This window comes from Erithacus rubecula (genome assembly GCF_903797595.1).
Source record: "Erithacus rubecula genome assembly, chromosome: 1".
In the NCBI taxonomy this organism is placed as follows: domain Eukaryota; kingdom Metazoa; phylum Chordata; class Aves; order Passeriformes; family Muscicapidae; genus Erithacus; species Erithacus rubecula.
In genome coordinates this window covers 78,452,429-78,478,108 of record NC_136658.1, presented here as the reverse complement: position 1 = coordinate 78,478,108, position 25,680 = coordinate 78,452,429, and the positions used below count along the sequence as shown (strand labels likewise).

At 37.9% G+C, this 25,680-nt stretch overlaps 1 protein-coding gene across 1 annotated transcript; it reads left to right on the top strand.

Moving 5' to 3' along the window:
* The first annotated feature begins 4,908 nt into the window (after positions 1-4,908).
* On the top strand, positions 4,909-25,329 carry XG (Xg glycoprotein (Xg blood group)). Its single transcript, XM_079312204.1, has 9 exons — positions 4,909-5,192; positions 14,844-14,885; positions 15,183-15,239; positions 18,802-18,837; positions 21,312-21,380; positions 22,273-22,320; positions 22,941-22,979; positions 23,253-23,372; positions 23,572-25,329. The coding sequence occupies exons 1-9, from the start codon at positions 5,132-5,134 to the stop codon at positions 23,586-23,588; spliced, it is 489 nt and encodes a 162-aa protein (XP_079168330.1). The 5' UTR covers positions 4,909-5,131; the 3' UTR covers positions 23,589-25,329.
* The last annotated feature ends 351 nt before the right edge of the window (positions 25,330-25,680 follow it).

Sequence of the window (25,680 nt, the reverse complement as noted above, 5' to 3'; positions counted from 1 at the left end):
GTTTGTGTTCTTCTTCTCAGTAGTTCTGAAAATAAAAATTTGGTGCTCACTCACCTAGGGAAGGATCCTTTAAATAGTTTGTCTTCCTGCTCCACCAGCAGCTCAGGTTTATTTTGTACAGACATTTTAACAATTTTGGAGTTGTTACCTGGAAAGGCTGGTCTGGAACAGAGACTAGACAGATCAAAAGCAATAAAATAAGTATTTATTGAAAGGATACACTTTGGGCAGTGCAAGAGCCCAGCTGGGACTACACCCAAATCAAATCCAAGCTGGATCCTGGTCATGAGTTTTTACACTTTTGTAAGTTTTGGTTCATCTACATATTTTGGTCAATTGTCCAACCACAGCCCCAGGCTGTGAAGTCTCAGCCCCCTGGGTTGCCCCCTTCCTCTCACCATTGTTTCTGCTTTTTGGGTGCCAGTTTTCCTTGATTCTCTAGCTGGGAAGGGATTGTTTTGTCTAAGTGCCCTGTGAAGAGAACTTACCAACAACTAACATGAAGTTTCAGAGTCACACAGCAGCAGAGAATGTGAAAAACACAGAAGTTAAAACCCGAGGCATCATTTCTTCCCTTTAGAGTTTTGGCAAGGTCTTTACCTTGTCAGGTCTCTATTCTAAAATATCTACTAATAATAATACATATTTAATAACAGTAAGTATCTAACAACAGTAAGTCACTAATAACTATCTAATAGTAAATAAATATCTAAGAATGGATAAGTATCTAATGACAGTACATACCTAACAGTAAGTAAGTTGGCCAGAAGTTGATAAGGAAGAAGCTGGCCAGAAGCAACAAAGGTTTGAGCTGCTTACAGGAGATGCTTAGCCATGTGAAGTGTAGAGAAAGCATCTGTCTCTGAGAAGGACAGGCATGGCTTTTGAAGAAAAACATTTGGTAACCCAGAATGTACTAAAAACATGCACTTAGTTGTCTTACTATGGGCAAACTTAATGGTGTTGAATTTTCCTTGTCCAGTTATCCTGGGATCCTTTAGCAGGAGACACTTTGCAGGGCCATGTGTTGTCTCACCTTCTGATATGAGAGGACCATAACTGAATGAGAAGGCAAAGCAGGGGTTAGCAAATGTCTAAATAGTAACAAATATACTGATTTTTCCAACTTACTGATTTGTCCAGTCATGGTTCCACAGTCTGGAGTTGTGGAAGAAGGAAGAAAGACTGAATACTGCCGCCTGGATATAAAAGGTTAAACAGAAGATGTGAAATTTCAGTCTGTTCTCTTGTGAGAAGGTGCCAGTTTATGGATTTCTGTTACCTGTGGATAAAATGTAGCGGTTCAGTTGAAGTTATTGGGTATTAATTGCTATATTGCTATTTGCCTCACTACCCACAGAGACTTTGATCTTGTTTCTTTCTCACTCAAATGCCATTACCTTACAGAGCTAAATATTCTAATTCATTATTTCTCCCACTCTTGGGACAGGAAACATTATCAGTTAACCATTATTCACCATTCTACTGAAGTAGTTCTATGGTCACATCCCACAGATCAGCTGCTGTCTTATGAGCTGCCATTTACTTCCAGATGTGGGAATTAATGCAGCTTCTATACATTTCAATCAGACTGTGCAGTGGAATGAAAAAATACTGTCCCTTCTAGGTCCAAACTGTGAGTGTGATGTACCTTTGCTATCAAACTGAGTTAATAGAGATGGCAAGGCAATAAAGAACACTGTGCTATAGCACACCCTCTTCACTTCCAATTCTTATTCCAGTCTTCCTCCTTTGAGGATGAGGAGGAGTTACCATCAGTAATAGAGGGAAAATAATCAAAGTAGGACTTTATTGTAGAGTAATAAGTCACTTTAGCTTCTACAAGGTAGCTGCAGTGGCAGTTTATTAGTCCTATTGGTGGAAAAGTCTGCTTGAAAAAATGTTTTGTTAGTTTTCAAATGTGATGTTCATTTCAAACACTTATTCAAAGTTACCCGAATGAATTCATTGGATTGTGCAAATGAAAGCAAGCAAATCTTAAGCATAACATTTGGCAGCTTTTTGCTGTACCTCTTACTTGTGCATGTTTCAGGATCTGTTCCAAATTCTGAATGCTAAGAAAAACATTTTAGTGCACTCAGTTTTCAGTATATCTTGGGCTGAATTACACTTTCAACGCTGCTTTTCTGTGTTGGCTTTTTTTTTTTTTTCCACTTATTACTTCAGGCCACCATCTCAAACACACTGTGTGTGTTTTTCACTTGAGAGGATTATGAAGCAAGCCGTAAACTTTTCACAAGTTGAAAATATTCCTTTTTGCTCTTTTCTGTTACACAGATAAAAAGACAAATTTAAAATGAAGTGATTATTAGGAATGGGGAAAGGACTTAAATGGGGCAAACCCACTGTTTTCCAAAATCTCTTTGTTTGGAATACTTTAATAACCACAAGAATAAAATACAGGTTCCTCCATCTGCTTGTGAAAAATCATTGAAGCTTAAGCTAGTATGTAGCATTTGTATTCTTCTGTTGTCAAGCAATTTTATCACCAGTTCACTTGTGTGTTTGGCTCACATATAAATTAATGGCTTATATTACTGGATGCTTCAATATTTTAATTAATGTACTTCTGTTTTTATGGAAAAAAAGATGAGTAGTGTAGGATATTAGTGGCACTCCCAAGTAGTTCTAGTGTGTAATTCAGTTTTTCATCTCCAATAGACATGTACAGCCAGTTACCCATGCCAAAGAGAGCAATGTCTGACCTCTGCCCACAGGAAGATGGGGCTGACACTGTGATGAGTTGTGACTGAACTCTTTTTCCCTCTTAGCCTGTCTCATCTGAAAGAGGCCTGATGGGGTAAAAGTATGTAGTGTAGAGAATAGACAGACACACTGGCTCTTTTCTTACCTCCAATTGCACTTCAAAAATATTGGGGTTTTCCTTAAAAGACAAGTAAAAAAAGTAAAGCAATCCATCTACCTTGTCAGGTGAATAATAGAACTTTGTTTTCCTTTACACTGAAAAAAAGTGTCAATGATTTTTCAAGTGCTAAAACTGCAATTTATGGGCGGGTATTAGCTCATATATTTAATAGACAATATTTTTTACTTGCTATCTTGGGCAAGCTGTTGCATGTTTTTGACAGCACCAAGATTAATTCCTGTAGTGCTCCCAAGCACAGGAGGGGGGTAAGCATTCAAGACACCCCAACTCCTACACTACACTCCTTCCAGTGCCACCCACTTTCATATTGTTATTTAGCTAGTCAGGGCAACAGCTGGCTTTGGAAGAACTGAACAAGATGTGCATCACCTTCAAACTTTATCTGAGAATGTTCAGTTTCACAGTGAAGGTGTATCAGCAGACAGCTGAGACGATGCATTTTGAAGGAAGACTTTATGTGCAGGAACAACTATTTTGAGGTAAAGCTTCTGATCATGTGTAAGCTGTTGGGACCTGCCTGGGACTTGCACCTAACCTTGCCAACATTCCTGTTCCCTTCAGGCAAGTTCATCTCTTGTATGAGGATCAGCACATGCAGGCCTGCTTTTGGCATTCTGGAAAAAAAACAAAAACCAGTGGATTTATTGGCACTGCTCATTTCATGGTATAGTTCTAGTTTTAACTGCCTGAAAACATCACATCTTCAGCCTAAATGTCCTTAACTGCTCTTAGACTGAGCAATTGGCCCTGACATAGAGAATGATGATACCCAAATTGAACTTTAGAACTCCTATTAGTAGCTGTAAGCCAGACCTTTATAAACCATTCTGCTGTTTCAAATTTGGGCAGGGGAGAGGGAGGGAGTTGACCTACTTGAACATCAAGTTTCTTGAGGACCCAGTATCACCAAGTTCTATCAGTCCATCTAGTGTTGTTCCATTTGTTTTTTGTAGCTATAAAAGCACGAGTTCAGTTGTATGTTCTGGGTAACTCACCAGAAATGCAGCTGGGGGCAGCCTGTGCCCCACCTCAGACTGAAAACCCAGCAGCACCACGAGCTCATGGTAGCAGAGTCCTGAGCTGTTTGCTGCCCTAGATAAAACAGCTCTGACAAAATTTCCCCAGCACAAGGGAGGGTGCACACCAGTCACCCTGCTGGTGCTGGACACCAGGGAGATGGCTGCAGTCCAGTTCAAAGGACAAAACTGTAGGCAGATGTGTTTGCTAGAGAGATGCATGAGATAGCTATGATGCTAGGACAAAACTGGATTTAAATCACAACAGTAATTTAAAGGTATGTCCACATACAGATAAACGCAATTTTTTTTTTTTTTCATTTTTCAAAGCCTTGTACCATCACAGCCAGCATTATCTGACATCTCTCCCCATGCAGGATATGCATGGATATTTATCTTTAAAAAAATAAAACCCCAAACTATATCAATAGAAACACTCATAATAGGCAATGTTTACCTGTGGAGATAAGCATCCACTGAGGAGTAGAGCATGCTTCAGTTCAATGGTCCAACATGACATTTTAAATTTATAAAACTAGGGTTTGTTTTCTTTTTGTCATCCATCTGTAGCCAATTCCAAGTTGCTGCAAAGTGGATTCCTAACCTTCATCTACTTCCTTCATTTGGTGGCCTGAGTAAGGCCAGCTTTTATTAAAAACAATAAGCTGCAGGATAGCTTTTACCAGCTGTTACTGCTGAGCCAAGAAACAAATGAGGAAGTGCTGCTTTGAGGACAGAGTATGTCTGAGTGATTCTTTCAAGCAGAGGAGGACAGTCTCCTCTTACAAGCTACCTGAGCTCCCAAAGCACCACACCCTGCTTTGAAGGTGAGGATGTCAAACAGGTTGGCTTTCCCCTCTGGGAAGGAGGTGGATCCAGAGTTCGGGCACCCTCCTCATTGGGTGCTGCCACTGCTTCCCCAGCTCTCCCTGCTTCCTGCCTGGGTGATAAATAAGTTTCTTGGAGCACAGGTGGTGCCTAATGTGCTGCTCACAGCTTGGCTCTAGCAGGGTTGCTTGCTTTTCTTCCTTGCCTTGTGCACAGAAAGGTTTCTCTCTCTCTTGCAGAGCTTGGGTGTGGTGGTGAGAAACCTCTTGGGACAGAGCTGCTGATTCCAGGTGTGTCCCTCAAACCTTGTCACTGCAGCTGCAACTTCACTGCTTGGAAAAAAATCAACTAGTGTAATCAAGGCACTGTACAGAAGAGCATGGAGAAATTCAGAAGTATTTTGCTTTTGTGCCTTGGCTTCCTTCTAGTCCACGTAAGAGGTGAGTGACCTTTACTTTGGCTTATTTCAAAGGCTAGATTATTAAAAATGAAAAAAACCCCTGAACCCAAACCATAAAACCTAAGCTCCCAACCACTAAAAGGGATACTTGTTTGTTTGGAAATGCTTGATAGCTATTTTTTAATTTTTTTTTTGTAGCTACTGTTTCATAAGAAGCATTCTAAAGTGTTTGTATGTACTTCACAGTTTCTGAAGAGTTCCAGTCTCCTGGATTATTGTTCATAATAGCTATGCTAGTTGAAGTTTGTTTATTATAATTTCTTATTTTCTCATTAGTGTTACATCTCTAAAATGATTCACAAGCTTAGGCTTGAGTATAAACTTTTGTAAATGAAAGCTGTAAAATGAGAGCTTCCAGGGGAGCTAACATTTTCCAAAGAGATCCTTAGTCAAATAATGACTTCATTTTTTAAAGCTTTTCTTGGTTATTGATATTTTGAAACCTATCAGTTTTATCATGAAAACAAATTCTGATTCAGTTTAAAGTGTTCATGCTTTTATATTGGTGCATATGCTTTAATAATTATAAACTAATAGCTTATTAACCTTACTAAATGTATTCCACACACAAGCATACTTTTTCATGCAGGACTAATTAAGAATTGAATACGTTATGTAGATACTTTTTGATTAATGAATAGCACTAGGGAAGATGTAGCCTTTTCATACTGGGTCATTTTACTATATTCAAATAAAATTTCTTACATCAAAGTATTCTTCTGAGCTTTTCTTGAGGTCAAACCAAATAGAATTAACTATGTGTGCATCTGCCATGTGGTGTACTTGTAATATTTTATTTTTTGCATATTAGCAATGCTGCAGAAACTTTTTGTACAGTATTGGCTGCAAGAAGAAATCATTCATTAATCACAAGTTCCAAAATAGCAGCTGCTGCTGATCCTCCCACCACCCTTAATTTAAACCAAGTCCCTAGGAGATCTTGAAGTGATGGGCAAAGAGAAACACCTTTTCTTCACTTAGTTCAATGGTTTAATTTTAAGAAATGAGGAATTATTTAGAGGTCTTCAGCAATTAGCATGGCACAGAAAGAGCAGAGCAGTAGGACTGTGCTGCATGTTGTGTTGTGAGCAGTGGTGATTCATGCAGTCTCTCACCTCTTGGCATGCAGACTTTCTTGTTCTGTAACTGTCATATGTTGAATAGTTCTGCTCAGACAATCTGAGCATGAGCAAGCAAATTTGCATATACTCTATTATTTTAATTACAAGGGTAGTCAGCCTAATTATTCTTCATTTATAAATGTGTTAATTTAGAGCCAATTCAGTATCTGCTTTGGGGGAAAAGTCATTGATGGAAGTTGCTGTGGGTTTTGGGCACAATCTTAGCACTCTGGAAACTATTTCATCTTCTTTAACAAGCAAACTTAATTATTTTAATTCTGTGGCAACAGCCTGTGAATTTTATCATCAAAGTATTCACCATGTTTCAGGGGATATTTACAAGAACCCCTTCTCAGTCCTAATCAAGATGTGATATGACAAAGGCTTGGCTGTGCTGGTGAAAAGCTGGCCTAAATTCTTATGAAAGGAATGTCTGTGGCATGATTCACCCTTTTATAGGTAGCTTAATTCTTTTCTAAATTGTAATCCTCTGTAATAGCATCTATAAACTGTTGGACCACCACTGCCAGGCCAGATGACATCATTCCTCTCAACATCCAGCATTTCCTTTATGTCCAATTATCTTGAGTTACTTGGCACTAGACTACCTTGATGGACACATCTCGACAGAAACATAACAGAATCAAATACCATATTGCACAAGGAAAGTGAAATCTGATACAGTTCAGAAACATTCTCATATACTGCTCACTGCAGTATTCCATTTTTAGCTATGCTCTAGCTTTTGGAATTTCCAGACTTAGGTAAGTTACATGAAGGCTCTTATGTATTTGAGCTTCAAGAGCTAATTGTCTGTGAGGCTTTTAGCCCAATCCAAATGAAATAAACTTCACAGAAACTTCTTCCACTGAATTTCACAGTGACATCCTTCATCAATTCCTGCATCATGTCTGACCTCTGGTAATTCAGGTTTGGCTGTGTCTGTGCTGCCCATTTAAGGTGGGCTCAGACACAGCCCAGGTTGCTCCCCAGTAATTGAGATCAGGTATTTGTTTGAAACATAGCTCCCATCTGGGTCACAAAGCTGTGTGCACACCTGCAGTCCCCACTGTGCAGCCTGGGGGCTCTCCCCTCTATGGCCTGGAAGGCAGCTGAGACTCACCCAGACCTGACTGCTCAGAATGCTCCTCAGGCTCCCAGCACAGATATAATCTATATATCCATGGTCTTTAATGTTGACTGATAGATCACGTGTTTAGCCAGTAACAAAGACCATGCATGATGTATCTGAAATGGTTCACATTTACTGCATCAGGTATTGAATGCTACTCAGATATAGGGAATATCATTTATTGCTAGTCAGTAAACCATGCACCTCTGTTCAGCTAAGGCTCACAAAGTTTTTGACTCAAAGTCAGCTGCAGTCTCAGTCAATCAGCTGTGCACTTTATGGGGAGAAAATTGTGAACCTGTTTGAATTTGAGACTTTATGTGGCTTAGTTCTATGGACAATGTAGTTTTCACTGGAGTTAAGACAACAGGAGAGACAACAAACACAGTCCTAGTTTTTTTTTATACTGCTCCATGTGTCTGCAGTCCTCTCTGTAGTTCTGTGTGAGGTCCTTGTAGACGTGCTGAGGTACTTATGGATTCAGCAGGCAACAATTTCCCTTGTGCTGGCTGCCAAGGCTATTTCATTCCCAAGAGCTGAAATGCAGTTATCCATAGGCACATCAGTGTTATCAGCTAAGAGTGTGATTGCAGTTCAAAAAATCCACATATCTGAGCTGGTTGAAACACTAACAAGGGCAGAACTGTTGCAACATCAGAGCTTAGGAAGAGAAAACAACCAATGTAGTTACTCAGCTTCTCAGGTTCACTTTTCAAACATTGCTGACAAGTTGTAAGCCTAGCAGCAGTGACCAACCTGCCTGAGTATGTATTATTAATTTATTTGCACCATCAGTTGTAAAACCTTTTACATCCCATTAAGGGTAATAAATAACAAATAAATGTCAGAATTCTTTTAGGATTAGAAATCAATAAAAATAAATCTTTCTGTGGCATTTTGCCTCATAGTAGGAGGAGAGAGATTAAAATTTGTTTTAGTTAGAGTCTTCCTTCCTTTCCACAGACTACCGTCTATGAACATTATGGGAAGATACTAAAAATACTTAAATCTTAAATATGTAGTACAGTATCTTCTGAAGGCAAACACACCATCCCAACTAAATGAATGGGCTTGGATGGGTTATGAAAATATAACAGTCCCACTTCCACTGAATAAGTTTTGCCTGTTACCTATAGATTTTAAATTCTATTTATGTAGAATTTATGTAAAAGTTAAATCACAGCAATATATTTTCAAAGGGCAACAATGCTACAGAAAGAAAAAATGAATGCAAAGGCCAGAGTAGGCAAAAAGATTAGAAGACAAGTTGAAGTACTTCCTTATATCCCTGGTCTTATTACACCAGTGGAGAAAGAACCAGGGATTATCCATAATTGAAGTTCAAGAGCTATTTTGCATGCATTTTAGCAGTGTACCTGGTATGAAAGGGGGAAGAGGAACATTAAAACACTGACTGAGCAAGAGAAACTGCAAAGCCCTGACCACCTATACTACATTCAGTTCTCTCTGTTGTCTCCAAACTACTCCCTGGGGAAAGTGGGGATTATCCAGCTGGTGCCTAGGCAGTGAGTGGTCACTCTGAGAGCCCAACAGAGCTCTTGCCTGTGCCACACTAAGGATTTCAGCAGGAATATTCATACAGGTCTCTTGCTGGAGTAGAATTCTCATGTAATGTGACCATTGCACCTGAGACTCTCAGACCAAATAGCTGAAAAGGACTGGCAGCTTCATGAACCTGTAGTGACAGAGAGAAGCTTTGGGTGAAGAGCCCACACCATGGGCTAAGCTCTTCTGCCTCATGACACAAAGCTGAAAATCTGAGTAAGGTCCACAGCAACATGTGTGTTGTTCCTTCATGGGAGATCCCAATTTTTTCTGCAATTTTCCAGCACACACCACCTTCTTCTGCACCCACTCTTATGTAAAATACAGAAAATTGTACCTGTTTTATTTTATGTATGCAGGGCATATAATATAATAAAGAACATCAGATACCTTTGAACAGCAAGGCAAGTATCATAGAACAAAAATATTTTCTTGTGTTTGGTGAGAGTATGTTGACAGAGCTAAAGCTGTACTGCCACTCCTACTTTATTAGTGCATCTTAGTTGCTGGTAATTATTTAAATGTGTTCTTGTATGAATAAGCAAAAGAGTCCTTTTCATTTCCATTGCATTTAAACGAAAACCAGAAGTGGCCTAGCCAAAAATACGAAGCCAATAATCAGGTTCATGTATTGTGGTCTATATACTGGACCTTGGGCTTTAATTACAGATTTTAAAGCATACTCATTTCCCACCCCAGCATCAAGGGGTTGTAATGGCAATCGTTGTTTATGAAACTAAAGGTTCTCAAAGGAAAAACAAGCTACAGTAACATCATCAGGAAATATGGATCATGAGGCTATTACATGAAAGAAACAGTACCTACTCATTGAGATTTTGTCCAGTGTCCACTCTGGGGTGTAAACCTTTGTGTTTCCCCAGAAATGAGTAATTTCCTTTAAACAACTATAATTGCATCATGAATAAAGTTGGACCAGTACATGGGTATGTTCCAAGTCCCATACCTGGGAAAATACATGCTATTTTCTCATTATGGAGCAAATAGACTTCTTGATTTTATTATAATCAGAAATGGTCTGTGCAAAGAATAAGTTAAAATTTCAGCTAAAAATAAGCACATTAAATGAGTCTCATGAGTGATTTTGGTAACATATTGTTCCCTTTTAGAATTTTTATTCTCATTTTTGTGTCACAGACTTTTTAGTCTCTGCCAGCTTTATAATGTTTTAAGCCCATTGTATTCACAAAACAATTTCTATTTAATTTTACTGAAGAAATCATCCTTGTTCAAGTCTTTAAATACTAAAAAATCAACTTATTCTCCCTTTCTATCTTGCTCAGAATTAGAAGTTAGTTGCTTCTAATGTATTTGGCACACAGGTAATTTCATTCCAAACATGTAACTACTAGCAATGCACCCAAAGACAATTAATTTAATAATCTTAATGACAAAATTATTTACCTAACACACATGTACATATATGCATTTTAGATGTGTGTCCAGAAACACATACAATCACATACAGACACATTTTCTCATGGATTTTAGCTTCCCTTTTAATACTAGACTATGCATATTAAAAGCCTGAGAGTTGAATCTCATTTGTCACATAACCTGATTCTCACTTAGGAATATTCATTGCTGCCTTATTTAAATCTGCACCATTTTAATGGCCAGAAGCAGTGTTCATGTGGAGATTGAAAATTGCAAAGTGATGTCATGGTAGCCTTTTGTCAGAAAACTTGATTGCTGTTGTCATGACAAACTGGTAACACTCCCCTGTAGAATCCAGCCTTGTTCCTCCCAAATGCAACTAAAAAGCTGTGGGATCTCTGACCCTTGTGATCAAACAAATACATGGTTAAAGGGTGGTAGACACATTCAACATTTACATAACAAATTAAATCATGAACAAAAGATGCTACTGTCTACATGTTAGTGACTGGGTATTTGGGCCACATTTTTAGGAAACTAGTATTCAGAATTTGTGAACACTAAATGCAGATGTGCTTGAGGACATGACTTTGCAAGCATTTTCTCAAATTCTTTGTTATGAGTCATTGAGGACCACCCACTAAAAATAATTACAGTAATTTTATTTCTTTGTCAAAACAACGATACTCCCAGCAGAAAGGTTAGAAGCAATGCCAAGAAAATAGCATACTAGCCAAAACACAGTAATAGCAGAGATAACTCTGAGATAGTATCACCTGCACAGCTAAATCTCTTCACAACTTTATCCAGATTAAAACAAACAAAAAACAAAGCCAACAGCAACAAACACCAAAACCAGCCAATTTTAAAATGACTAGTGGTACACAGCTCATTCTGCCTCACTAAAACTTCTTTAATTCTCATTATCATCAGTATATTTCCAACTCTTTCCATTGTGGAAACTGATAAAAAATGTGGAAAAATAAATTATTTCAGTCTGTTTGTTCTGTGGAGAGCTTCACTATTTACCTCCCTTGTCATTTATCTTCAGAGTTTTCTAAAGTGATTGCAGCTTCTATTGAGCTAAATATTTTCTGAGACTGCAATGTGGTTTTGTTTTTAGACTGACCATGATGTGGATAAAGTCTGAGTCATTCAACTACTTAACCAACTGTTATCCTCCTTAAAGTACATTCTTAAAAATATCTAGGTATTGCAGTCTCAGAAATGGTAATGAGCATTTAAAATTCTGCTCCACAGAATCTTACTTCTTTTGGTTATTTGATGTTATTATCAGAAGAAGCTGGCATCAAGGTCTAAGCAGTCTTTTGGTTTATTCTAGTAAAATTTACCATGCTGCACAGATGTCCTCATACAAACTGCCCATCTGTCAAGGTTTGTGGTTACACAGTCAAAGAGATTTCACTGTGGATTCCTCTCCTACTCCCAGGAAGTCATTCTGTGTCTGTGTCCTTTTCTCTTCATTGCTTGGTTTATCATCAGAAATATTAAAAAAAAAAAAAAATCAATCTGAATAATTCCTGTAGGAAATTTTCAGTCTTCTTTTTTATCTCCTCAAAATTTCTGTAGCTTTCTTCTGTTTATCCCTTGAAGTCTCAAAACAACCTTTTGCCTTTTCACACCTTTTCCACAAGAGAGCAGACATAGAGTAGGAGAGGGAAACTTTGGTATTGCCCAGAAGAAGGGCAGGTGTCAGTAACTGTTTCAGTCTGGTGTTTTGCTTTAACTCTCATGCAATTGAAAGCATCTGCATCATCTTGCTTGAATTTCACAATCTAATTAGATTTCACCTTCTATTTTTATTTTTCCCTAGCTTCAAAGAAATATTCTACCTGAAAGTTTTCCAGTCTTCCTTCACAAGACTATTTTGTCACAGTCTCTTTACAGCATTAGGACCTCAGTAGTTGCTTTCCATATTGTTAGTTCCTGCATGTCATGACCTGTAACAAAGAAGCTGATTTGGCCAACAGGTCTTTGGTATTACAAAATTATTTCTTGTGACTCTTACTCTGATTGTGGTTGCAAAATTATTCCTGATGACTCACTCCAACAAGAAATGGTTTGAGCCATTGATGGTGGTATCCTGAGGCAATGGGTTTCAGGTCAGACAAGCCTCCTCCAGTACTCAGGATGCTGATCAAAAATGAGGATTTTACCAGAGGACAAAATCAAAGGATTGTCAAGTTTAAGTTTCTTGTACTTCTGGCACTGAAGAAATGCTTCATAAAAATATAATTTGATCATATAAATCAAGGCAATGCTGGGATGTCTGCCTGTGCACAGCATGTCTGCATCAAGATCAGAGGGTTCCATGGCTGGGGTGACAGCCCAGGGGCAGAAGCACGGGGCCAGTAAGGGCTGGTGGTGCACTCAGGCAGAAAATATCTTCTGATGAAGCAACTTGTTTATTTTATATATTTATTTATTTTATGGATTCACTTTAAAAAACTCCAGCCTGCCTTAGATTAAGGCTTTAATAATGGCTTTAAATTGAAAGAGAGTAGTTTTAAATTAGATATAGGAAGACTGTTTTTTACTGTGAGTGTGGAGAGGCACTGGAACAGGTTGTCCAGAGAAGTTGTGGATACCCCATCCCTGGAAATATTCAGGGTTGAATGGGTCACTGGGCAGTCTGGTCTAGGGAAGGTGTCCCTGCCCATAGCAGTGAATGTGGGAAATAGATGGTCTTTAAGGATCTTTCCAACACAAACCATTCTGTGATTCTATGATTCCATGAATATTATCCACCTGAAGACCCAATCCAAAAATTACTGAACTTGGCAGTGATGGCTCAGGGCAGAGGAGGAATAGGTGGCCAGATGAGGCAACACTCCAAGAACAAATCAAATAATAAGAGATAACCTGCCACTCTGCCAACATTACTGGGAAAGTCTTATGCCGTTACCTGTTTTTACTTACCAAACATATTCCTCTTAATATTTTATTGGGACAGTTTTGCTTTAGAAGCCATTCCTACTTTGCATTCCAGCCTTGTTTTATCTCTTCCATCAGACCTCATCCATAATTAAGTTCATAGACTTACACCAAAATCCTCGTGGGAATCAAAACATTTCTACTTTATATATCCTGCACTGACTGTTATTTGAGGATCACAAAGTGTTTCAGCACTGATAATTAATCTTTGTGGAAGCTCTTTGACACAGGCAAGACCTATTATTCAGGAACAGTGATTAATGAGAAAAATGCTGTGGAGATGTACAGGACCTGTCAAGATGAAGGAGCTGAGCTGAGCCCTGAGCACTGCTGTGCTGACAAACCTCTGACAGCCTCTCTCTGTTCCTCAGCTTCTTCATTTGAACAGTGATGCCTTTCTTGCTGTGAAGTGTTCAAGACTTGCCAAGGAAAACTCCTCAGTGAGCAGTGAGGTATAAAGCCTTTTACAAGGGATAATAAACATATTCAGATCAACTGCAGAGTGAGGCTTACTAGATAGAGCACAGTAATGCACTTCTGTTTAGGAAAGTCATAGCATGTCATGACTTTTTGTGGGTTTGTGTAGGCTGATCTTATATTTGGAATGCAAACACAAGGATGATGCATCACCCTGGATGAAAACCAGTGAATACATATTCTGCAAACCTGTGTTTCATGAAGCCTGTATGTTACAAGGAAAGTGGCAGATTGTGGAGTTGAAAGTAAAACTCAATGAAAAACTGTGTGTGTTCATTCAAAGTAATTTACTTCAGTTTATACTTTTAAAGTATTTTCTTGTTTTCTTTGCCTGCTAACTTCAAAACTGCAGATACTAATTACTCTGCTGTGACATTCAAAGACATTGTTGTCACCTAACAGAGAACAGGAAGATTTTTTTTTTCTCTTTTTCAGATTTTTTAATTTACAGAGGAAACTAAATTAGGTAAACATGTCTTTTACTTATGGCCCATGTTACAGTATGAATTTAAAAAAAAACAAAGATGATTTATGTTGCAAGTGATCACAAGGCAGGCTTGACAGCAAAGTTGCTTGCTAAGCTGAGCCAGTAAAATAATAATGAAGGTGTTAAAAATTCTCACCGAATGATTTTGGTTCACAAGGGCTATGCTGAATGCTGCTTTCATCTGTCTCCTGGCAATAGTCCTGTACCCTCTAACTGGCAACCTGTGTTCTTCAAAGGGATGTTTACACAGGAGGTGAATATGATAACACAAGAGAGCAGCTTCTCTTTGGCTCTCCTGAGCAAATAATTTCCTTGAATTACATGAGCCCCTCTCTGTCATCCACTGCCCCGAGCAGGGATGAGAGCTGGCAGCTGTGCTGTTTCACTGGGTCTTTCTTTTGCCTCTTACTGATGTTCTGGCTCTCTACAGAGCCCTCAGGTCAGGAGGTCATGGAAACTTGCCTGCTGACTTAGTGTCTTCTGTCATATTCCTTCTAGGTCAAGGTGATTTTGATTTAGCTGATGCCCTTGATCGCCCTGGTATGTAAATTTTCTACCCGTATTTTATTATGTCATAGACTTCCAATAATAAATTTTAAGTCTTTTTTGTTAAAGATACACAGAACTGGAGAATGCTAGATTTCAATGTTTTTATCATGACATGAAAATCTTCTCTGAAACAAACAAACAAAAAATAGCTTTGAAAACACATTGCTTCATTTTTTGGCTTCTGTGATACATAAAAGATTATTGAAAGTGTCTCTCTACATTTGCAGATACCTGCTTTTGTTAAGTTAGAGCTGTTAATGTTTATTGGCATGCCATTGTGTTCAACAGATGACATAATTACCAGGAAGCCTACAGTGATCAGAAGGCCAACAAGACCTGTGTACAGTGAGTAATAAATAATGGGTTTATTGTATTGTTTATACATTGGTTTTGTACATGGAAGAAACTTTCACATTAGGTTCTTTTATCATATTTTCTGCTGTGCTTTAGCTGACATGATTTGTGAATAACAGCTGTCTTCTTAAAGTAAAGTAAGCACTGTTCTGACAATTACCAATTAGGTGTCTTTAATGCTTCCAGTAAGGTGTTTGAGCATGGCTGGTGTTTAATTTCCTGAAGACCTTCTTCACACTTTTCTGGATTTTCTGAACTCCCTGGGGAGTACAACAATGGGTAGCTGTTGCTAAAAATGGCTAACCATTCCTCTAGCTTTTTCCCAATTATCTTTTCTTTCTTTTTTGTATATTTATTCTTGACCCTTGATAGCAGATTTGGAAAATAATCAGAACAAAGTTGCTACTATTTTTTACTATTACCATGTATTTGTTTCATATTATCTAGTATTGATTGCTACAACCACCTGTGTCAGAAAGGAAAAAAGGCTCTGAACAGTGGAGAGCTGTAGTCATGAGAATGCCAAACAAATTCCAATGAACACTTGTTAACATTGAAAAATCCAATTTCCAAACAAAAACAAAATTGCATTTGTGATGGAACAATTTAAAATAACACAGAATATTTTTTTTACCTAAACTGAACTGGAATAACTTTCTGTCTATCAAACAAAATGCTTGGAAAATGCTGGGTAAAAAAACCCCAACTACTTTAGGTCTTTATCTGGACAAACTTAATGATAAGATTTTAGGTGCATAAAAATAGTTAAATTTTCCACACAATTCTCTGTCTCTCTCTTTGAACAAACAGGGGCAGTATTTTGTGAAAGTGGTAGCTATTACATACTTTAATGGCAGAGTTCTTCCCACTTCATTTGGCAAACAAAATTTATGTCTGGCCTAGATTAAAAGAATTAGAAGAATTAGAGGAATTTCTATTTTAAAACATTGCACTAAATGTGGATTTGTTCCCATCCTAATGTAAACATTTCAAGTTATTTGAATTGTGCCCTAAAATACTTTGTCCTTGGTCATGTTTAAAGGTAGCTTAGGGTGCCAATATCTGCACTGAAGCTGCCTCAGTCAAGTGAAAGGAATTTCTGTTTTTAGGGACTCCTAAATCTGTTAAAGATATGAACATCAGATGAATATCTGCCCTAACCAAATCAACTCCACTAATTTTTGGGCAGGAAGAAGTCCATGTTTTCCAGGCTATTTTGGAGTCTCCTTCAGTGCTATGGAGGACTGCAGAGAGTTTTAAAAAGCAGTTAAAAGTTATTAAAAAACACAAGCCCAAAGTGTTACAAGTCAGTTACTGGATTTGCAAAGCGCAGGAAGATGGTACAAAAGTATATTCTAGCATCTGCTTTATGCTTCTTGTTAACTTCAGGGTTTCCTCTATATTTCATTCAGAAGTGAGGCTTGCTGAGATTTTTGTTCAGCTGAGGCCAATTACAGGAAATGTCCTCTGGGCATCCCATGCACCTCTGCCTGAGTTGAAGCTCTCCTGTAGGTACTCTAATGTAGCAAAATTCATCACAAAATTTAATGGAAGGTAATAGTTACTTAAGAAGTCTCAAAGTAATGATGTTTACACACTCACAGTTCCAGCATTCTGTTTAATTCAGCCATACCCTCACACCCACAAGCTGGTGAGCACCAAGATGTGTGTGCTCATGTGCTTGGTGAGCATCGTGTGCAACATGGGACAAAGCTTGCCAGCTCTCATCCTGTCTCTGTGCTTCTTCCTGATCAGAAATGACAGATCTTTCATATCCTTTAGGAGCAATCAGGTATTATAGAGAGGTCCTTTGCCTTTCTCACTCTAGTGTCTCTGACTCCTTGGTCAGGTTGCTGCCCAATTTCTTTTTCTCACTTCTTCATAGAGCACAGGCTGTGTGCACAGACTTATTTTCTGGGTGGACGATGAGAAAAGCAGGGTTATGCTGCAGCCTCTGCTGTTAGAATGCCTTTCTGCTTTTCTTCTGCTGACAACTCATCTGTGCTGTCATCAGAGCACTGGCCTGGTGGCTTTGACAGAAGCAACACATTCCCCAGTTTTACTGCTGGGAACAGTGACCTTTATTGTTTGTTCTTATAACACTTTGCTGGTTTTTTTCCGGTCTCAACAGACGTTTCCATTTTTATTTCGTTCATATCAACCTTAGCATTTCTGTAACAAATCTCTACATGAACCCTCCAGAGGAGAACTTGTATTTTACTTGAATTCTTCATCACAAAAATAAATTGAATCCAGTTTTCAGTTTTTTGCTTCTTACAGTGTTAACATTTGACAGGTAAAGGTATTTTTGAAATGGAACTCTCTGCTGAGCAGACACAGGAAGGATCTGCACTTGACAAGAACAAACCAAGTCATGTATTATGAATTGGTTTATTTTCCTGCCAGATTTCCTGGTGACATCAAAGCATTTCTAAGGTGTTACCTAAATAAGCCTAGATACTATGAAAAGCAGCTTCCCACTCCTTCTAGGTATAAAGAACAGAAGAAAACAGATTTCTGCATTGTGATTTTCCTTTGTTTCAGGAATTCTGACACATCTACAATTTAAAAAAATTGTTTAATTGAGAGTCTATCTAATTGACTGTTGCCAAAATTTAGGTGTGTTTTGCTGTCCCTTTTCTTCTGATTCACTGTATGACTTCTCACACATAAGCATCAAGAATGAGATTCTTGGAGTTATAACATCCATCTAATGTATTTCTTTCAGAACTCACCATCATTCCATATACAACTTAAAACACCACCCACATACTCATACCCACACCTGCATGTTAGAAACCAAGTTCCTCTTCACACATCTGTACCTCAAATTGGACAAATTGTTTATTGCATGGAAAGATTCCATCCCAGGTACAGGGGGTTGGTGCTGGGCAATGATCACAGCCTGTTGATTTACTTGGTGACTTTCACATGAGGACATTTAATTCTATCTAAAAACCTTTATAGCTCAGGCAAATAAAAACAGACTGTCTCCCAGCCTCAGAAAGGTGCACATGATTGCCTGAAGCAAGGGGTCGCCATGACCCAAACATAGATTAGTTGATTCAGTCTCTCCCCAGGTAGGTTTGTTGTTTCCCAGTATTTGTTCTTGAAATGGGTATTCAGTTTTTGCAGTTCAGCAAATTGCTCTTAAGCCAAACATACATATACCAATTTTAACCACAGACATAAATGTTAATAGTTAAGTATGTTTTTAGAATGGGTACAGTTACATATTGTAACATAGCTAATTTCATTTTTGTACTTGCAGGTATATTAAAGAGGTATTGATATTGATTCAACTGAAAGACAGGAAAAAAGCCTTTGTATTTTGAGTAGAAAAATTGTGTGCTATTTGTCAATTAGTGTGGGAAATGTTGGAGTCTAACAGACTTTTCAAAAAAAGTGTTATTAAGTTATTTGAACTTGTGGCATTGACATGAAAAAGGTGCTTGTCAAACATGCACTTGTACTTATTCTAATGAAAATAACATTTCATTTCCCTCAAGAATTGTAACTCACTTTTCTACATCTTCCTCCTATTCATTTTTAGACAATGACCTACATTTAGGAGATGCTCTTGGTGGGGGTGAGTACTCCTTTGTTTCCTTGAATACAAGGGGACTTTTTTATTTCATAGCCTTTTACTGAACTCTGCCTGATTTGTGTAAAGAGATTTCAATACTGCAGGAGGTGCTACGGTCATGAGAGTTATTACAGCTCAGGTACCTGCAGCCCTTCTGCCTGAGGCCATCATGCAGAGTGGGGACAGCACCTGCTCACCAGCTCCTTTGAGAGCTCCCAGCTGCCCTGCCTCGCATGGACTGAAGTTAGCTGGGGCTTGCTGTGCCATGGCAGATCCCCATGGCTGGGGAGAGCAAACGTGCCCTGTTCAGCTGTGATGGCTCAGGGTGGAGTCCTCTGACAGAGGATGAAGAAGGTGATGGCTGTAGTTTCTTCAGCTACCCAAAATGAGCCTGCCTAAGGTTAGGAATCAGAGGTAACACTGGATAAAGTGGTTTAAGCTTCTTGTAGCTCTGCTGATGGCAAATTCAGGAAAGAATGTTTTAGAGATGAGCACTGCTGAATAGAGCTTAAGCTTGTATTGTATGCATTAAGTTGTAACATGCTGTTAACTTCCAGATATTCCCATAACACCCATACCCAACCTTGGAAGTACTGTACTGAGCTGTGCAGACATATGAAGTCTTGAGGTTGGGAATTTATACACCAATTTAATTTTTTTAGTGTGTTTAGAGATATACCAAGAATTTGAAGTACTCTAGAAAGGTTTTTGAATACTGAAGTTACCCAAAATGCAATTAGTATTGAATCAAGGCCTAAGTTTCCACTTTAATCACAGCCACACAAAAGAAAAATTACTTCTCAGCCAATAGCACAGAACTTCTGAATCGGCTGCAGTGGTCTGGTTTACTCATGCTTCAGTCTTAGAGAATATCACATTTCATATTGTTTTCTTTTTCCAATTTCCAAGTTCCCCTGTGGCATTTCATGCCTTTGTTTGAATGACCTATTCGTCCACATTTTATAAAGCTGAATCTAATTTTGTTAATAATTCTCTTGTTTATATTTTCATTTATTCCTCCCTGTAAAAATTCTTCCATTTCCCCAAGGTTTTATTGAGTGCTGTTATGAGAGGATAGGTTAAATATATTGACTAAAGTGTTAATTAATAGCTTAAGTATCTTAACTAAATCAAATCTTTTCATTCCAAGGATGGAAAATTGTATTTCATTGGTTTTTGTTTCTTTGTTCCATTTTCAGTTCAGGTTCTTAATTGACCTTCACATATGATACAATGAGGTTATAGTTATGTATCTTGTTATCAGTATTTCTGAAGACATTGTTTTTTTCACCAGCTATGCCATACAGTATGTCTTCTTATGCTTAGAGAAGACTAAGTGAAATATGGGATTGGTGGTTTTCTGCTTCTGTGCCACAGTGAGTCTTAGTTCATTAAGCAGAGGGCTGAAACTGACCAAGTCCTTCCTCTGCTTAAAATAATTAATTGGGCAAAGTCTGATTCAGCAAAGCTTTACAACTTTACCTAAAATCCATTTGCTGTAGGCTAAACTCACTTGAAGTTAAGCATATTTCTAAATAATTTTCTGTATCAGAACCTAAATGATGCTCATAAACAGAAGCATTGTATTTAGCACCTAGTCAAGAAGAAAACATAGCAAAAGGGCATCTGGCCTGTTTGGAAAGTGAAAGAATTAAGGAGGGGGAGGGAAATTGCTATTTATTTCTGTGACCTAATTTTGATTTATGCAGAGCTATATTCACTGTCTGGCTATGAGGACAGTTAAATACGAGGCTGAATTGTTTGAGAAAAGGATGGCAAGAGAAGACCAACCCTATACATGCAGAACAGCATCCTAGATAATAATTTGGGCAGGATTTCACCTGAGTGAGCTCTTCAGCATTGTAAATGCAGTTTGGCAACTGCTTTTAGTCATCAGATCTCCTCCTCTATCCAATGCCTCTCTTTCTAATCCTTTGGCAAAAAAATAAGGCTAAATGCTAGCAAAAAGTCCTAAACAGCACAAAACTGAAGTCTGAGTTCATTTTGCACAGTTCAAGAGCAGAGAACTTATTATGCATTAGATAAATTCAGCATCTGTTCGATGAAACTAATCTGCAGGCCTTATTAATACCTGCTGATGGCAATGAGAACATTTTTCTTCCTGCCCAGCCTAGAACACCAGCTTCTCTGTTGTCTCTGAATAACTGCACCCCTGGCACCCACAGTGACACAGCTGTCAGCTTTAAACAGTGTTATCATTTGCCAGATATACACAAAATATTTTCCCTCAGTGTTTTTTGTGAATTCTTCCCTTCTTTTGAAAATATTCCCTGTTAATTTCCAAGTCAGTTTTTGTAGCTAGCTATTTGCTGATACATTGCTTAAGTCTTCTTAACTCCTGACAAGGTCCTTTAATTAATTAATGGGAAGGCAACTTAGAAATAGGTATAAAATGTTTTTATTTACAGTTCCCACTTTTGCCTGCTCAATCATCTAACAATATTAATTATCAATAGGTGACATCTCAAGAAAACCTTTATACCCACCTCTTCCACCACGCCCAGGAACTTATGGTGGAAATTCTGGTAAGACTACTTGCTCTTAAGAAATTGTAGTGCCATGAGCTGTTCAGAGCAGACATTTTGAATATTTTAATCTCTTATTTTTCTAGTAATACCTTTTATCTCCCTTTCCCTACATCTTCCTTTTGTAGTCACTGTTTCTGACCCAGAGTTGAGAAAGCTTTTTTTTCTAAATGTTAGTGTTGATACCATAAAGTGTTTCTGTTTGTTCAAAATGTGGGGTGCTGCATCTTAAGTGGCACAAGACTAACATTTAATCTTGTTTGTGTTTTCATTTTGGGTGTGTATACACTGAACTATGCAAAGGTTCAAATTTGACATCTAGCCACAGGGCAGGGATAAACCTGTGTTCAAATCAATTTGAGATGTGCATCTGAGATGGCCCTGAGGCATATAGCATATGGGGCTGGGCAGCCTGTATTGCTTTTGAGTTTGGTTCCAGACACTTGCTTAAATAAATTGTGGTGCATCTACTCTGTCTTCCGCCCTGTACCTGCACTTACTTTGGGTATGGCTGTAGCAGTGAGCCATGGACAGTCATTCCTGGAAAGGACCCACCGACTCTCTGCTTCAGGGGTCACTGGGACTCAGGATGTCCATATTATATAAGGATTCATGTTACTGAGAGGCCACATGTCCTACAAGTGCCACAAAACACAGAATCCACAGACACCAAGAGTGTCAGTACTTCAGCTTTCAGGTGGATTTTGGCCGGTGACTGTTCAGTGTGTGAACTGAACCGTTCACACAGACTGTTCATGGTGTGACCATCCATCATGTTGAGGATTTCAAAGGTCCCTCACCTCTTCCTAGAACACTACAAAAGCAGTGGACAAGGGAGCTGAAGTGGGTTACCACTGTAGATAATTTTGCAACTGGAATCTTTACCTTGCAGGAGGTTTTGATGACTCGGATCTCCTTGATGGAAAGCCTTTACCACCAGGTAATATTTGCCTATTTCCCTTGCAACATGTTCCTAACTCCTGTAAATTGAAGCTGGTTGGTTTTGCTTTAGTAGTAATCTGTCTCTGAAGGTATAGGACCAGATTTTGCTATTTTTATTCAGCTTAGTTATCCTTCACAAAAAAAACATGGTTTTGAGCCTGAAGCTAGAACTTGAAAGGTATTCCAAAACATTTTTTAGCATTCTAGCATATGCCAGAAGCCTGCAGGTTTTATCCCTTTGAATTCAGCAAGGAAAGTCCAAAAGCAAGAGGCATGCTGAAGTAGATGACTAAGATCTTGATGTAAATTGCTGATAAATTATCTGCTTGTCTGGCAGTATAGAGAGAGTATATTGGCCTCCCTGTGAAATGTATAATGCAGCCTGGCACATATGGTCTCTCTATTAGGTGGTAATATTCCCCCCTCAAGAACAAGTGTCAGCAGGATGAAGAGTTGGGCAGCACAGCTGTCAGTGAGGGGTGGAAGGGGAGCTCCTCTCTTGCTGTCTTGCTGGGCATCCCTTTTGCCCTTTGCACATCACACTTTGCTGAGCAAAGACTTAGTTCTCAAAACAGGATCACAAACATTTCTTTGATGAAATTTCCCTCTCTATTCCAGGAGGAGAGGAGCAACATTTCAATCATGGAGGAAACACAGGTATAGTAATTATTTTGCATTATTCTACAACTGATTTATGATCTTTATGAAATATTAAAACAATGATAGCCTTACAAAAGTAGCACATAAATTAGGCTTTAAGATATTTTCACATCAGCTGAAATATAACACAATTTCGGTTCATCTGCTTAATTCTATAGTTTCACCAAAATATTTTCATAATTTGGTAAAGGCATGCTTTAGTAGACGATATATTAAGACAAACCACTTAAGTGCCTCTGAAGAAAACCCCTTCTTTTTCTTTTTCCACAGATTCGGGTTTAATAGCTGGAGTTACATCTCCTGTAATTTCATCTTTCGTAATACTGGTTGTTGGATCAATAGCAGCCTACACCGCTTACAAGAACAAGAAACTTTGTTTCAAACCACGTGGTAAGGCCAGAACAGTTTTCCGCTGATTTAGTGCTGAAGTAGGTGGGAATTTGGCAGGCAATTGTCTCTGCCACCACAGAGGTGCCCGGTAGTTGTGGCTCTGCGTGTGGAAACCAGCCTGGGTGGTTGAGGAGCCTCAGAAAAGCTGGCAAAGAACACCCACGATGGAAATACTGAATGCTCCGTTTTCATTTTTCAGGTGGGGCTACAGTGTAAACTACTGAAAGAAGAGTTGCTGTCTGACCACAGGCTCCTTTGGTTGATGTTCTACATTGCCATTCTGACTGAAGAAAATCTTCCTCTAACAAACGATTTCCTGAGACATTGCAATCTTTCTCTAACCTGATGTCACTTTTGCACCTGGAGCTTTATGTCATCAAAGAAATGCTTCAAACATCCAGGGATTGTACTGCACTCTCTGACCTGCATCCATAAGGGCTGGATTTTCACAAGAAGTTATCTAAAGTACAAAGAAATCAAGTTTGATATAAGCTAAAAATGGAAAGAATTGAGTTTGTGAGGACTCCAGTCACCAAATAGAATCTTTTCCTGTTTTCAAAATTAGCCAAAAGACTTAATTGTTCTAATAGAATTTGGATAAGGAGTTTGCCATTTCCTTACACACTTGTTGGGTTTCTCCATTATATTTCTGTAAAGTTTACTATGTTTAAAGAAAATTTGTAGCTGTCAAAAGGATTAAAAATTTGAATGCCTTTGCTTTGTATTTATGTCTGAATACTAGCAAAGTGAAAGGAATTATGGCTAGACAATTCATTTTTAATTTTATAATATACTGAAAAGATTATGTATATTGACAAACCACAGTTTAAAATACAATAGAGGGGAACACATGCTAATTTTATTTATTTATTTATTTAATTGATAATACACTGAAACGGTATTTAGCTCTTCTCAGGAACTAGAATTTCACTTTAGTTTCATTTATCTTCTTGAAAACTTAGGCCCTGCTCTAGGAATCTATGAAGGCATTAATCTAGCAAGATGTTTTTGTTGGTTTTTTTTTTTTTTTTTTTTTAAGTATTATTCGTAACTTTTGGAAAGGGAAAATGGGTACAAAGCTTTTTCTGATTCATTTAGAATGAGTTTGTGATGCTTCAATCTCTAAAATCCAAGTCACAATGACATTTAAACTTCATGCTGTGTGGAGGTGTGGTAGATATAGTTTTTCTAGCTAGACTGGTTAATGTCTTTCACTCATTCCTGACTGACCTTGCTGTGCTAACAATGCCCTCATGTAGACAAACCTACCACAAAACTGACACTTTTCCTGTCTCTCTGCCTTCATTTAGCTAACTGGATCAAAAAACCAGCAAGTGAATGAAATACAGATGAAAAACCAGCAGTTTACTGACATAATTCTGCAATACAGCCATTTTAGTTAATGTGGAAATTGCTGTGGTTTTATCTTAATTTTATATGGAAAGCATGGTTTTTGTTACCACAGTTCCATTTTTATGGAGGTGAATATGATTTTGTGCTTATCACACACAGAGGAAGAGATATACTAAAAGAAGTATTTTTACATAAAATACTATTTATCTAAATTCTATTTTAAATGGAAATATATTAATTGTGTGCTTAGATTACCACTTTTTTTTTTTTTGATCATAAGAGAAATGATAATGTACATCAGTTTAAACATAGAAACATCCTGACAACATACAATCAAATGAACATCTTTGTTGATATCACTCTCAACTTATGAATGAGAAAAAAAAATTAATATGATTTTCAAGGACATTTAATATTCCCTTTAAAATATTAGTTTCCATGTTAATGGTTAAAACAGATTGATATATATTTTGTCAGATATAAACATTTGATTAATGAAATGGCAAATGTTTTGCTGTTACAACTTCAGTTTGTTCAACCATGAAGATATATATTTTCCTTCTTTCTCTTCAAAATTTTCAATAAACACCTACCATGTTTTATCTAAGATACCAAAGAAGTTTTGGTTGTTTTCATTGCTACTTTCTGGGACATATGAGGATTGATACCTTCTATGTGAAAATTCAACTATGTCTTACTAGGGAAAAGAAGGAAATGCTTCAAATTAAAGAAAAAAATACCTTTTTAGAAGGAAAAAGCTAAAAATAACCAAATCAGCTCAACTTTTTTTTTTTTTTTTTTTTTTTTTCAGTAAGTGTCTAGTAAAGGATTTATGTGCAACATTTTTGATTTTGCTATACTAGGACCATTTGTTTTAAAATTTTAATAGTAGGAAGGAAGGAATATTAACTGGCTATTAGAACATCAGAACTCTAGCTTGTGTTACTGGCTCTGA